The 16463-nt window shown below is 30.9% G+C and overlaps 1 protein-coding gene across 3 annotated transcripts in view; it reads right to left on the reverse strand.

The window, feature by feature from the left end:
- The window catches only part of LOC145247432 (uncharacterized), a 209505-nt gene that overhangs the window by 88952 nt on the left and 104090 nt on the right, over positions 1-16463 (reverse strand). For all 3 annotated transcript variants that reach the window (XM_080109194.1, XM_080109193.1, XM_080109195.1), the window contains one exon: positions 9818-9878. In XM_080109194.1, coding sequence (XP_079965320.1) covers positions 9818-9878 — 61 coding nt within the window. The remainder of the gene's footprint in view (positions 1-9817; positions 9879-16463) is intronic.

Below are 16463 nucleotides of genomic sequence, written 5' to 3' on the forward strand. Positions count from 1 at the left end.
ACTTCTCTGGACAGGTCTGTTTGGAAGCCATTTTCCTAATTTCTTTAACTTTTTGAATTTGAGATTAATAATTTGGATTATTTGAACTATAATTTTTGAATGTTATTAGCACAACATCTATAACTAGCTTAAATAAAAACTGAGTACAATACAAATTCACCAGTAATACCCAAGTTATAATCTAAGTTATACTTTGTTTTTTCATCAGATTTTCAATATCAGACCTATATAGCAATAGATGTGACAAACCACTATTTGATTCTGACTAGACAATTTTTCCCTTTTATTCTTCCACTATGTCCTTACGGTTTTTTAAATATAAAACACCATGCAAATACTCTAATAATACATAATAATTTCTAAGTCTATTTAGCCAAGTCCTGGAGAAGGATATATTCATTTGAAGTAGCTGAATGTTCTTGGCTACAATAATGGAGTAATACAATCCAGTTGTAGCTGGTAATATGCTAAAGCTTTGGACTTTCAACATCTCTCCCAGGCTGCATACATGTCCATATTTATGGCTTACATCAGCCAATCATATTCTTCTGAGGAGGAACCCAGATATATTCAAGACAACAGCTATCTTGTTGCATTTTCAATATCAGACCCACATAGCAATGCATATGACAAATCTTTGATTCTGACTAAGAAATGCTTCCTTTTTAATCTTTCACCATATCCTTTAGCATAGAAAACTTTTGTTCGTTTCTTTCAAAATTTACTTTGATTTTTCCTGACCCCCCCCCCCACCAGTACACAGGTCTGACTAGTAATGATATAAAAACAATATGAAGCATGAAGGAATGTTTTATATAGAAATCCAGTTCATTGCTTGTAATTGTCTGATCCATTTGACTATTTTGTAGGCAGCTACAGCTTCCAAACAATGAAAAGCCATTCTATTGACTGCTGATATTATTCTAATATCTAACCTTTGTCCTATTTCTCTGAAAACAAACAATGACAACTTGATGTCATAGACAGAAAAAAAGAAAAAAGGGAAAAATAAAAAAACGTCACTTATCTAGATTAGAATTTCATTTATAAAGTTTGCATTATGTAAGGGCATGTAGCGATGACCACATGTTTCAAAATATCAAGCAGAACGCATTCCAAAGATCTTTTTCTCACATAGATGGCAAAAGGCAGAATATATCAAGAAATCGGAAGAGAAAGGTGTGGGGAGATGAGTATGGTTTTTTTTTTATTTTTTTTTTTTTTATTTTACAAGTTCAAAAGAATTTTGGAAAAGTAACATAAAAAAAATTAAGTTTTAAGGGTTCCATAAATACAAATCAAATAAACTTAACCATCATGTTAATACAGGTTTTTATTCATCTATTTTCTGTAAGTGTAATTTTCACATTGTTGCCTGGTTAGTAGTAAATTAAAAATAGAAAAAGTAAAAACAAGAGTTAAAAATTAGATTTAAATTTTATTCTTGTGTCAACAGATTTCAAAACAAAATTTGTCGATTACTAAACTTTCTTAGCACAGATATTTGTACTCCTGTTCTCCTCCTGAGCGTCAGTTTCACGTTTTAGTCAATGTAACCTACAATCTTCTTCAGCTATTATCTTGCACTTTGAAATCTTTCCATTAAACTTTGGAATCTGCACAGAATTTCTAACGGAACACTCCATGGGAGTGGGGGGGGGGAAGGAGGGTCCGTCAGCCATGGTGGAGTAGAAGTCGTAATTTGCAATTGCATTTCTGAGTGTCGCCTGCATTTAAGATCGAACCTTCAACCCCCAGAAAAAGTGTCACCTACAACTTAATTTTACAAAGTGAAATATCCGCAGACAATCCAAGCATTTTGAAAGCTTTAAACCTATTATTTTTAAATATTTTATTTAAATCTTACTACTTATTGTAGATAACTACTTATTCCTATGTAATTTTGAAATTCTGTGCAGATTTAGGAGTTCGATAGACACCTGAAGGTCAGTGGTTAAATTGACTGAAACATGAAAATAACACACCAGATGAGAACATTAGTCCAAATAATTCAAATATGAATTATCAATCCTCATCTCAAAAATTCAGTAACACGTTAATAACAAGCACAAGTTAAGTCAATACAGAAGTTTTGTTTTTAAATAAATATTTGTTTAAAAATTGAAAATCAAATTAATTTTGATGAGATACATCTTCAGACGGAAACAATTTCTTTTCTTTCCTTCTCATGTCATTAGAAAAGCAAAGAAAAGTTTCCATGCTTGATAAAGACATAATTGAAACTAAGTTGAATTTAAATTTTTAAATAAATGTTTAAGAAAAAAAAAAGTTCTATTTAAAATTTATTGTTGAAAAATTATGTGTACATTTTTATTTTCATCACAAGAATGGTTAAAATTTAGAATGGTTTGGTTCTAAAATGTTTGACAGATACAAAAACTAAACCTTGTGTAGTTTATCTTTTGATCCTGCTGAATTGAGGTGCCAGAATTCTAATTCGATTTTACAAAAAGTTTTTTTTTTTAAATTGAATTGTGGTCGTCACTATCTCAGCTGAACCTTATCAAACCAAGTTTTTTTTTTTTTGTGCAATGGCAGAGATGGTCTGAAGAAGCTCAGCTGGTTAGAGCTAGAACTGCAACATGCCTGCAAATGTCTTGCAAAAATATTTATCTAAAAATTTACACTAGATAAGTATATAGCTCTATTTAATAACTGAACACCATTGTGTGCATGTTGAGGTACGGTTAGAAGATATTAATCCAACAGAATGTATGGAGAGGGGGTGATGACAGAAGAATTTAACAGAATCAGGATCTAATTTGATATTTTGTCCAGAATGGACATTAACAAAGAATGTTTGTTAGATTTGATTTAATCAAAGTTTCACATATTGTCAGGTGTTGAACGTCTTGGAATTCATTTTTAAACTAACCTATCTCTGGCCAGGTAGTTATTTATTTCTCTAGTTCATCTTTATCACCAGGCTTATGGCAACAGAATATTCTTATAATTGTTTTGACTCTGGGTATATATCCAACATATTTAGACACAGTTAATCAACTGAGAACCACATCACTATATAAGAGCATATAAGATAACAGATACACACTCGAGAGTCAAAGCAACGAAAAGAATATAACCCTACTTATTACTTTCTTCCATGTTTTCCTTGACCTTTCCCTGTGAACTAACTGTTCTGCATCTACTAACCTGCATACTTTCATCCATTCTCTTCCAATGTGGTCAAACCATCAAAGTCAGTTCGGTACACATCTACCTATACTGTTAAAATTCAATCTTCCTCAGAGGTCATCAGAACTAAGTCTTTAAGGCTCACATACATTGTATCATTATCATACAGCGTATCATTTTCTTCATGCAACACATACTCAACCCTTACTAGCAAAAAGGTCACTTCCATACATCATCACACTGTGTATACATGCCTGATAGACTTTTCCTTTTGGCGACAGTTGTAACGTTCTGCTGGTTAGTGATGGAAGAATTTCCCAGAAATTAATATCTTCACTCCTAATTCTTGAAATCGTATTATCACTTGTTCCACTCTCTACTGAAATGGCCTCATCAGGGTTACAAAATATCAGTACAACCTCAATAGAGCAATCTTGCTATACAGTTGCATCCAGTAACAAAAGATCAAATTGATCTTAAAGATCAAGTTTTCTCTAACTTCCAAGATTTGTATAGGTTTAATTGCTTCTTAATATGCAAAGTATTATAAGAAAATCAATTTTTAACAGTTGAAAACCTGCGATTGCTACTATTGAATTTAATATCATTTGAAATTTTTTTTTTTTTTTTTTTTTTTTTTTTAAATCAGAAGAATAATAATTGGTGCTTGTGTAGATTGGTGATATTTTAAACACATTTCAGGTAAAAACATTACATAGTTACATATGATTTGGCAACTAGTATAACTTCCCAAAATTTATAAAAATAGTCTGGTAGATGATGTGCTAGAAATGAAGTCAGCCACGATTACGTTTCCATATCTTATGTCTAAAAATGATGGTACATATTTTCTTTAACAATTTAGTCAAAATTATTGATTGCAGTTACCTCCCCTGGATCTTGCATACACGTCGAAATTAACATACAATAAAACTATAAATCGCTAAACTAGATATTTTTTTTTTACTTTTACTTGCAATTATTTTTCTACAGGATCATTTGTAATTTTGGGAATTTATTTAATTTCAACATGACACGTAGTACAAAGATTTTCACTTGAAATGCATTGGTTAAAAATATCACTAATCTAAACAGATTCCATGAACAAAGCTTCTTTCCCAGATCTGTCCACCTATGAAACACTGTTCCAATGACCTGCTTCCCATTTGAATACAACATCGTAGCCTTCAAATCCAATGTAAACAAGTTCTTGTTGAGCCATTCCCATAAATAATCGAATTCTATCCAATTTACACCATTAGTAATTACTACATTACCTTACATTTATTAACCCTTATCCTTGAGTGGCATTTAGGCCTTGATAAGTGGTGATTTCCAAAGAAAAAAAAAAAAAAAAAAAGTTCAATAAGACGCAGCTTAAGAGCAGAGATATCATTTGAAACACTGAAAACATTCAAAATGAGAACAGTAGACCAAATAATCCAAATTATCAATCCTCATCTAAAAATTAAGTCCTAAAATAAGGATTGAAGTAAATAGATTCGTTTCTTAGAATATTGTAATAAATTTTAAAAATGTTAATCTCTCCCAGATACTGCAAAATCAGCAACAATAAATAGGAATGGTCAAGTTTTAATATTGATCTGATTTCTTGGTAATATATAGTCTAAATAAATGTTCTCTTATAAAATAAATCTTTGAAAATAATTTTAGAATCAAATATTTAATTTTTTTTTTTTTTTTTAAAATAGAAATTGCTCCAGACAAGGCATGAAGCCACTTGATCTAAAGAGCCTAAAATATTTAAATATTTTTTAAAATACTACTTAAATATCAAAAACTAGCCAACAATGTTAGATAAATGGATTCCAACTCGGGGAAACAGAAATTCTTCCCCCTTTGTCAGAAACATTGCTCATTTAACGTGAAGAAAAAATAAGGGAAGCTAGAATTACGAGACTGCTGAAAGGTAAACCCAAGCTCCACTTTCTACTTTACTTAGTAATAAATTAAAGAAACAATTGGTTACTAATGGGGTAAAAATTGCAAAATAAATACTTGCATTTCAAGAAAGCGTTTTAACGCTTAGCTATAGTTGGTTACATTATAGAATCATAATTGGGAAATTTAAAAATTAGTTTTGTACTTTTGCATTATCATGGATCGCTTCAAGATCTTTTAAAGCTGTACTGTTTGTCCGTTTTTTTGTTTTTTGTTTTTTTTTTAATACATTTTTGAAATTTTCAGATTTTCTTTTAGAGTTAGCACAGAAGTAAGGAGGTTTTCGTATTCCTGTTGTAAACTGTCATCAGAAAACCCTCCTTGTAGAATCTGAAAATCCAGAGCTGTCTTCTGTTTCTCAAGTGTTCTAATTGGTTAAGCGCTTCAGAATTTTTAGACTATTTACATAACCAACCACGGGATGAAGAACGAAAAGTTTGTTCTGTCTGGCCCAGTAGTTGTGCCAGTGCCTTTTTTGACTAGCCTGTTTAGTAACCCTTATCCTTGAGTGGCATTTCAAATGTTTAGGGGAACGGATGCTGGTGGTAGGCTCTCTTTCAGGCTAGCTTTGTCTTGAAATAATTCTACCTTTCTTTCCCTTTTTGTTATGATTAGCTTCCTATTCCTATTTCCTAGTGGTTTCATGCCTTGTATGGAGCAGCTTCCATTAAAAAAAGAATCTGATTGACACTGTTCTCAAGGCAGTTGAGTTTTCTAAACCCAGAGTGCTTCTCAACCAAGGACTTTTTCCAAAGGCAAGATTTTCATGTAAGCAGATCAGGGTAAGAGGAAGGAGCATTCTCTAGGTCTCTTGTCGCCACAGTAACAATCTGCCTTAGAAGTTTCTCTTCAGTTTCAGTTGAGTTGAAGGTTTCGATGGCATTCATCACTGGTAGACTGATCTTTATTCGATTGACAATTTTCCGTTTTACATCTGTAGGGTTGAATTGCCTGTGATGAGATACAATATTTTCAGCTAGATAGACTTCAGCCAATCTGATCGAGCAGCAAATGATGTTCAATGCAGAGTCCTAACTTATTGGAATGGGTTTCTCTTTCTCAAACAGTTCGCGCATACTCAGCGCAGTGCCAAGACAGTGCATAGTAGTGAGCGCATGCTGTGAATGTGGTATTCTTTTTTTCTAATCAGTCACCATTTATCATGGTCAAATGTCACTCAAGGATAAGATGGGTGAATTGTCAGCTTAGTCCTTGTCTGTAGTTGTAGTCTGGTTTCTTCTTGAGATAACATTAGGGGCTGAATATGACAGAGCTTCTGGAGTTCAGTCATTAAGATGAGGGGGTGGGGTGGGGGAATAAGTCGCATCTGAAAGATATGGTGTTCATCATTGGTAAACTGTCTGAATTATGGAAACTTTATATATGACTAGCATGGGTGCCCGGCGTTGCAAAAGGCAAAAGTGGTAGTAGGAAGGCAGGCTCGAACCTGTACCGTGAAGGAGGAAAAGAATGGGGGGGGATGTGACGTCTTTGCTGTTATGACCACCGTCAAACCGGAAGTGATGTAGGTTTAAATTGAGGCTAGACAATCGAAAAGAGGGGATGACTTTCAAAAATATCAGCGAAAATAAGCGACCCCTCCCTGTAGAAAAGTGCTTTGTTGAGGGTGAAGAAAATGTTTTTAGCCAATTATTCGATATTTGTCATCTGAACGGTCGAGCTTCAAAACGATACTGATCTTGTGAAAATCAGTCGCCTTTGTCGAAAGTTTTAGGTAGACATACAAACATACATTTATATATTGGTAGCTCCAATTTTTGACCCAAACTGATTAAAAAGCTTACCCCATCTCTGAATACCCTTTATGTAAAATTTCAAATGTTTAGACCAGAAACTGAGTAATTTGGTAGAGACCACAGAGGTCAATTTTTTTTTTTTTTTTTTTTTTTTTTTTTTAACTCTGACCACTTAACATTTACTGTTTTGGGTTCAAACTAAGTTAAGTTAGATCCATGTCCAAGAAACCTATATCTAAAATTTCAATTGTTTATACCAAAAATTGGCGGAGGAATTTGGTATAGTTATTAAAGGTAAAAATCGTTGAACTTTGACCCCTTAACAGCCAAATTTCTGTCCGAAAACAGATTAGAAAGATTTTCCCAAATCTCAATACCCTATATATCAAATTTCGAGTCTGCAGACTGAGAATTGACAGAGTTATTGCATAGGGAAATGTACACAAACAGACAGACTTACACTTTTATAGATATACAGATTGTTAAGAAATACTTTATGCCAATAAAAAGTTAATTATTTAATGTTGATAGATTATTTTTTTTAGTAAAAGCATATTCTTATTTCAGAAAATGAGATTGACTTAAAAATTTTTTTTTTTTTTTTTTTTTTTTTTTTTTTTTACAATGTTTTGTATCTTATATAAAAATGCACAATATTAAAAAAAATTGAAATTTCTAAAATAGGGCAAAATGCTAAAAAAAAAAAAAAAAAAAAAAAAAAAAAAAAAAAAAAAAAAAAAAAAAAAAAAAAAAAAAAAAAAGTCATGTTTTAAACACTAATATCTTATAATAGAGTAAATAAAGGATTCAGTTCAAAATTTCAACCAACTTTTGAGAGTTTGACAGATTCCAAAGTTTGATATGTATCCGAGGAAAGTTGGAGACTACATCGGCCGAAATGTAAATATAACAACTAAGATAAAACAGCCATGGAAGCATTCATGTTTTCCTAGAATTCTGGGAGATATAGCTGAAGTCTTCAAATTAGAAGAGAAAAGAAGGCGAAGAAAACTTACAAAAAATGAAAATGATGAAAAGTTGTGAACTAAAGTTGCATGTTTTTTTTTAAATGTCATTTAATAGTTTCCCCCCCCCATATTTTATTCTTTGAAATAATATTTTCAGCATATATCACCACATCACAAATCTTCATTTTTAGTTTGTTTTATATATTGAACAGATTTAACAAAAATAATTTTGTTAGTACAAATTTTTTTTCCAATTGAAATTTATGCTAACTTTCAAATATCACCAAAACCCACCACCGTCTATTTCATAATTCTTTTGAGGAGTGTGGATGAGGGTGGGACACTCTAGAAAAGTTTACTGTCATGCAAATGCAAATACAAATACATATGTATGTATATCATTTAAAACGATTTTCTGTCTTGAAAGTGCTCAGAATTAATATTGTAGCCTAATCTGAAGACTTCAACAAAAATGTAGGTATAAGATTATCTTAAAACTAAAATCACAAGACTATCTGAAAGCTGATTATTTTCATAGAAATATATTTATTCAGAGAAACTGTTTTTGTTAGAAATATATATTTTAAAATAATTTCAAAGTGTTTATATACATAAATACTGAAAGTAAAAAGTTTTGTCACATGTTTCGGACAGCATAACTTAAACAAATCCAAAAACGTGTCAACTCGTGGATACAGAAGAGATTAGAGCAATTTAAGTGAAAATCCTTTTTCTGGTTATAAAAATTCTACTAAAAAGCAAAGAACTCCCATCTCCAATAAATTTCAACAAATTTAGCGAAGAATCTAAAGACACCATTAAAATTTTTCTCCAACTCCATTGTGATAGAGAAAAGATTGCAGTTGGTTTCATTCTTGGCCAACACTGAAAGTCTGAGGAATGCTGGATGTATGACTACAAAACTTCAAATGTCTAAGATATATCAATGTCCTGAGAGCAGATGACAAATGTTAGAGAAAAATTGCTTAGTATCCTGTGCTGCTCATGAAATGCGAGCACAATGGAAAATTGGAAAGGGGAAGAGTCTTCTATTATATAAAAGCGAAAGTGTGTGTATGCATTTTTTCGTATGTCTGGCAAAGGCTTTGGGAGTGGGGGGGGGGGTCACTAAATCTTACAACTTTTTATAGTGTTTAGATTATAATATGTCAGATATACGAAACGAGGTCGTCTGTATCTTTTTATTATGTTACAAAATTTGCACTGTGATTTCATTTTCTCTACTACTATGGCGTGATGTTTGACCCAGAAAACAGCAAGTTCACGTTCGTTTAACCACCTGCTTTTTTTAAACGTTTATTTTCATCAGCCATGCTTAATTCTCTGTCCTCGTAGTGTCGTGGTAAGTCATCAGGCTATTCGCTTCAAGGTTTCGAGTTCGAGCCTACCTCCCTCCCAATACTTTTTTTTTTTATTTTATTTAAAATTATATATATATACACCCGGGCATCTCTGCTAGTTCTCTATTAAAATACTCAGAAGCAAAAAGAGTTGCTTACTTCAAGTTTTTCTTTTGCCTAGGAATTGGTGAAAAAGAGGAGTGTACTCGACTATTTTTATTCATGATGTAAACTTGATGAAACATTATATATATATATATATATATATATAAATATCGGTGACTGGCTTGACGGTAATATAGCAGGGTCTTCAGATTAGGCCACATTAAGTCAGAAGCACTTTCAAAAACAGGAAGTCGTTTGTACACCTATAATTTTCATTTTTTGTCTTGTCTCATGCTGAGGTTAGAAATTTCATGAATGACTTTCAACTTTTCCCGTGTTGCTATTTCCCTTGTACTGACCGCCAGGATCAGATCATCATTAACTGATCCTTCCATATCTTAAGCAGCCTGCTATGACTTAATTTGGGATTAAAGTTTTGTTAGATTTTTGTTTTCTACTTGGAGAAAAAAAAAAGAAAAAAAGGGGGAGGGCAGGAAAAGATACTTACAAGTTATTTGTGATTTTGAAGATTGGTCGCTTTCTGCTCCTTCATTTACAGCACAATCAATCTAAAATTAATACACATACAGAAAACAAAGTGTTAGCATTTGAAATATGAATAATTTAAAATAGAAATGTCCAACATTGTTTGCATATATATATATATATATATATATATATATATATATATATAAAATTGAATTTTTTAAAAAAATACTTTCAGATTACAGCTTGTATAATACTGTAAAGTCCATATAAAAATTAGTATCAATATTTATAAGACCATCTCAATCAGATAAAAAGAGCTCAATTTACAAGATAGGGCAATAGTATGAATGAAAATTTGAAATTAAATTCTGTAAATTAAAAAATTTGTGACAAATAAATTTGATAATGAATACAAAAATTCAAAGTTTTTTCTTTATGTATTAATTCCTTTTCGAATAATAGATGTAAATCTTATTGAATTAAATTTCAAATTTTCATTAATGTAAACAAACATTATCAGTCTGATATTGTTTGGTTGTCCTTTAATTCAGTTTTTTTTTAATCTCACATTATGAAATGCTAAAACATTAATTTAATTAAATCAGTTTCAATTGTTAAAAAACTGATTTAGTTAACATTTATTCATAAAATTACTACCTGTAAATATATTTGTAATTGTATTGTCAAAGAAATATTCCAATAATAATCTTTCACCTTCTAGTGACCTGACCTTACTCTCCTGAATGAACACAAAAAAAATATTTACAAATTCCCATTGCTCGTTCCCAGGGAATAATAAATTAGCATATCAAAATCATTTAATTACAAGTATCTTCAACTTGGTTCTCTTCTGACCTCAATTGGCAATGCCAAATCTCCGCTCCCACAATGCAACATCTAATTTTCCTCTATATTTTAAGCTACTAACTTTCAATAAACATAATCCCGAACCAGCATTTTGTTTATAATCCTCTAGTTAAGTTAACCAAGGGAGTCTCAACACAAGGGGGAAAAAAAAAAAAAAAAAAAAAAATTAACCATAAATTACTGAAAATGTGATTTATACATTTCGCTATTTAAATCATTTAAAATGTTGAGAGTGAGCAATTTTTTTAATTTATATATATATATATATATATAAGGATTTTTTTTTTTTAATGAACTAACTTTGTTTTATGGCACATCAACAATGTACAGATTATATGTTTAATAATGTTGTTAGACATAATTCTTTATATTAAAGATAATTATATTCCTAAGAATACATTGCTCTTAGAATACTTTGCTCATTACTTTTAGAAAGCATTATTAAAAAAAAAAAAAAAAAAATTACTCCCTGGCATTGATAATTTTTGTTCTCAACATGATAGACCCTCAGCCACAGTCTTTTAGTACCTATTTATTTATTTTTTGGCAGGAGCAAGATAAAATGAGAAGGTTTTTATTATTTTTTTTTTTTTTTAGAGGAATCGGATTGAATAATATGCTTGAGGGTGAATTTATAGATATGAGGGCATGACAACTGATCGGATGGGTCTTCTCTGCTCTCCCGTTTAGCCAAATGGAAGAATGGCTCAGCTGGATCCTGTGCTAAGACAGCTTCTATCCTTGAACTGCTTGCCTTCACAATTCCCTCTCTGCTCTCCTGACTACCAACATGGAAAAATTTAGGGGGGGGGGGTCTTTTTTGGATCTGAATGCATTAGTTGTATGTTTAAAGTGTGTACTTTTAATGGGATATTGGAAAGCTATCCTTGATACCAAGATAGACAAGGTTGCAGAGGAGAGGGAGGAGGAGGAATAGAGGGATGAAGAGGTCTGAGATCCGATTGGCTGACCAGATGGTTAGATGTGATCTTGTCAATAGTTTTAGTGTTGATAATCCGAGCACGGGGAAACCTGGACAAAAAACATGCCTTCCTACCTCAATACTTATTTGAATAGGACGTTAGAAGACCTGATAGACTTTATATTGTATCCTACATTCAAGTGGGTAGGTCAGTTGGACCATAAACTGATTATTGCCTCATTTAACTTTGGAAACAGGCTTGAACCAGGAAATTGAATACCTCCTTGCTACAAGACTTTCAGGAAAGGCTACAACTACTTATTCAGCCGGTTTTAGTGTGTGTGTGTGTGTGTGTGTATGTGTGTGTGTGTGTTGGGGGTACAGAGAGTAAGAGGCAAGTTAACTTTAAAATCAAGATTAGAAGCTTCTCCAAGTATGCTTAGCATTTCGCACTAGATAAAACTAAGGTGAAGAAACATTTTGAAGAGAAACTAACTCGGGCAGCAGCTGGGTGTATGAAGAACAGATATATTGTCCTTTTGACCAATGTACACTCTTTAGCCCTTATCCTCGAGTGGCCTCAGGGCCTTGATAAATAGGGATTCCTTTGTGTAAGAAAAAAAAAAATTGTAAGCATAGAATTAGCTTAGCAATACCTACGACGTGAGGCTATGCAGCGCTACGATGGCCAAGTAGTTATAGCTAAGCTACAGAAAGTTTTCAATGAAGCCATAAACTGATGCAAATGGGTTTGTATTACTATAAACATGGATTCAAAAAGTTGTCAACAAACAAATATATAACAAACAAATATATAACAAACAAATATATAACAAACAAATATATAACAAACAAATATATAACAAACAAATATATAACAAACAAATATATAACAAACAAATATATAACAAACAAATATATAACAAACAAATATATAACAAACAAATATATAACAAACAAATATATAACAAACAAATATATAACAAACAAATATATAACAAACAAATATATAACAAACAAATATATAACAAACAAATATATAACAAACAAATATATAGCAAACAAATATATAGCAAACAAATATATAACAAACAAATATATAACAAACAAATATATAACAAACAAATATATAACAAACAAATATATAACAAACAAATATATAACAAACAAATATATAACAAACAAATATATAACAAACAAATATATAACAAACAAATATATAACAAACAAATATATAACAAACAAATATATAACAAACAAATATATAACAAACAAATATATAACAAACAAATATATAACAAACAAATATATAACAAACAAATATATAGCAAACAAATATATAGCAAACAAATATATAACAAACAAATATATAACAAACAAATATATAACAAATAAATGTTATCAAAGGCAAGATAAGTTACTTTTTTACCTAACTGGAACATTTTTTTAGTGTTTTTATGTAATATAACGTGTTTATTCGGCTTGAACAACAGTGTTTACCGATGTATTGGAAAAATGCAAATGGTGGCATGCTCGCTGTTGAACATGGTAAGTTTGGGAAAATGAGTTTAAACAAACAAATTATACAAAATACTGTTAGAAACTCGATATGTTACCGTGACATAGGCAGACATATATTCAGTGGGTTTCAAACAGTATTTTGTACAATTTGTTTGTTTAAACTCATTTTCCCAAACTTGCAGTGTTCAATAGCAAGCATGCAGTCATTTTTCTTTTTGAAATATTGATAAGCACTATGATTTTCGAACAGATTACATGTTTTAAAGCGAGTAAAATCACTAAAAACTTTTCCAGATAGAAGAAAAACTTATCTTGCCTTTGATAACATTTGTTATATATTTGCTTTGACAACTTTTTCGAATCCATGTGTATAGTAACACAAACCCAAAGTTTTTAGGCATGGCTTTGATAAGTAGATTGGAAAAATCAAGTATCCAGATGGATGTACCTTGGAATCAACTCAGGAGATCTGAAGGATTATAGGAACATTATAAGAACAACTGCCCAGATCTGTTATGTCGATGAGGTGATGGCTTTTATCGATCACGAGCATTTTTGCTGTTTAACCTATTTTAGGTAATCAAAAATGTCGAACCACTGTGGGCTGGATGGTGGTTCACTCGATCCTGGATACAGCACAAAGGATGTGGATGTTATTGGATTGAATCTGAGCACATTCTTCAAACACTAGCTGAAGGTCATGATCAGACTCGATGAGAAAAAGATATTTTATCTAAAAATATGAAAAGATACCAGTAGCGAGCTTGTGTGTATGAAAATGAATGCATGCTCTGTGCCTGAGCATGGCACACGAGATTCCTGATCATATTGGACGCTAGACCTTCGGGTAAGTTTTAACCTCTTAGTTGAATGCATGAACAAATACGAGAACAGTGGGGGGTTGGATATTAAGAAAAGGTTAGGATCTTACTAACAAATTTTTTGTTCCTCCCCCACGCCAAGTTTCATTCCACATTAGTAACAATAAAATCAGCAGTGCTTACACATTATAATTGGATATCTACAAACAAAAAATTTACTAATGCAATTTAAGTAAAACAAATTAAGGGTTATAAAAAATGATCAAGTAGATCTGCAATATTAAAAAAAAAAAAAAAAAAAAAATATCGATCTGCGGTTTTCTAATTTGAAATGGTGAAAGTTAAGTGAAAAGAAGGGAGATAAGTCAGATTGTCATACGGAATTGACTGCTAAAGACCAAACCGATAAAAATGCATTATTCAATAATTTTTTCTGTAATTTTTTTTTTTTTTTTTTTTTTTAAAACTCAAATTTTAAAATTTTACTAATTTTAGCATGACACATAATAGTTTTTACTATCAGGGCTTGACAGAAATTTATCTTTAGTTGACCTTTGACAACTAAATATTTCCGTTTACTAGCCAAATAAAATTACTAACTAAACCCATATGATTTTTGGAATATGACATCTTCGTTCTATGACTAGGACATACATTATAAAGATTTTTCAGCATTTTTAAAAATAAGTGTCATTATAAATATGCACCCAATATTATGTTAAAACTCGAAAGTACAAACATTCAGAATTCTTCAAATATTTTTAAACAGATTTCATTAAAAAAAAAAAAGTGTATGGCTCTATAAACCTGTTTATTAGTTAAATTATTTTAACTTTGCTCATTTTATTAAAATAAAAAATAATATAAAAGTTAAAAAAAACCAAACATTTTTCACTCAGTAATGAGCTTTGTCAGTGTAAAAAAACAGTCATAAAAAGATAAGCGTTTTATTATTTGTAGTCACCACTACGGAGGAAAGAAAAGTCACTCGGAAATGCGACTTTCACTCACAAAGTAAAGCCCTGACTATAAACATTTTTATTTAATTAAAATGTACAAGCCATGAAATTGCTTATCTTAACAATTTACTGCAGTTTTGTGAATCGTTCAAAAACCTGAAATATGATAAGAAAATCCTGTGTTCAGCTATTGCATCACTTTTCGTAGAACAAGGTATAAACCCACTTTAACTCCTTCCAGCTATGGATTAAATAGACTGTCAAACTTTAGTTGTGCAACTAATCTGAGAAAAGGAAAACTGAAATAACACTAGTTATTCTGTACATCTCAATATTATTTCCAGCACAGAATTAAAACAATGCCAGTTCAGGAAAAATTGTGGATTGCAAGTGTATGTGCATGCGCAAGTATGTGTGTGTGTGTGTGTGTGTGTGTGTGGTGTAAAAAAAAAAAAAAAAAAAATGTCAAGGGAGCTCACTCCAAAACAATTTCCATTCAAGTGGTCTCCAAGAAATAAAGAAACAAAAATCAGTTCAAAAAAAAGGCGAGAAGTAATAAAAGCAAGGAAAGGCTATTAATTTCAACGTATATTTCAGCAAGCAGTAGTACATGATAATTATACAACACACTCAAGGTTCGCACAAGATTGAATTTGTCACATGCACTCAGAATGTATCCAGTTGAAGTTCACGTTCTACCAGTGCGCAAGGTTTTGTTAAGTACTGAATCCGTGTGTGTGGTAGGAAGGATGGGGGTGTTTAAAGCATCATCTTAAAAATGCTATATAATACTAACATCAAAGTCTATGGAGAAAAGTTTCTGGCACCAACGGTAAAATAGCAGCTTAAATTTTCTTTTCACTGAAAATAGGTAATCATCACCGAGATAAAATATTTTAAAAAGGAAATATCATTGAGAAATTAGTAACAATGTATTTTGATTTACCCACTTCATTACTGACCTATTTGTGTTGAGTAATCTTTGGTCAATTTATTTTACCGTAAGTAAATAACCAAAGGGAAAATAAGGGCCAAAACTGCAAAAGCCAAGTATTAGCATTTTACTTTTTTCTTTAACAGAAATATTACTTTCTTTTTCTCTTTAACAGAAATATTACTTTCTTTTTCTCTTTAACAGAAATATTACTTTCTTTTTCTCTTTAACAGAAATATTACTTTCTTTTTCTCTTTAACAGAAATATTACTTTCTTTTTCTCTTTAACAGAAATATTACTTTCTTTTTCTCTTTAACAGAAATATTACTTTCTTTTTCTCTTTAACAGAAATATTACTTTCTTTTTCTCTTTAACAGAAATATTACTTTCTTTTTCTCTTTAACAGAAATATTACTTTCTTTTTCTCTTTAACAGTAATATTACTTTCTTTTTTCTTTAACAGAAATATTACTTTCTTTTTTCTTTAACAGAAATACTTCAAATAAGAAAAGCAAAATAAATTGTCCGACTAATTTCCCAATAGTATTTAAAAAATATATTTTATGTTAATAATAATAATGTCTGTCATAACACCAAAACGATCTTTCACCATGAATTTGAAAATAATTTTCATTAAAAA

This window comes from Euprymna scolopes, chromosome 25, assembly GCF_053919585.1.
Source record: "Euprymna scolopes isolate OS-2025 chromosome 25, ASM5391958v1, whole genome shotgun sequence".
NCBI lineage: Eukaryota > Metazoa > Mollusca > Cephalopoda > Sepiida > Sepiolidae > Euprymna > Euprymna scolopes.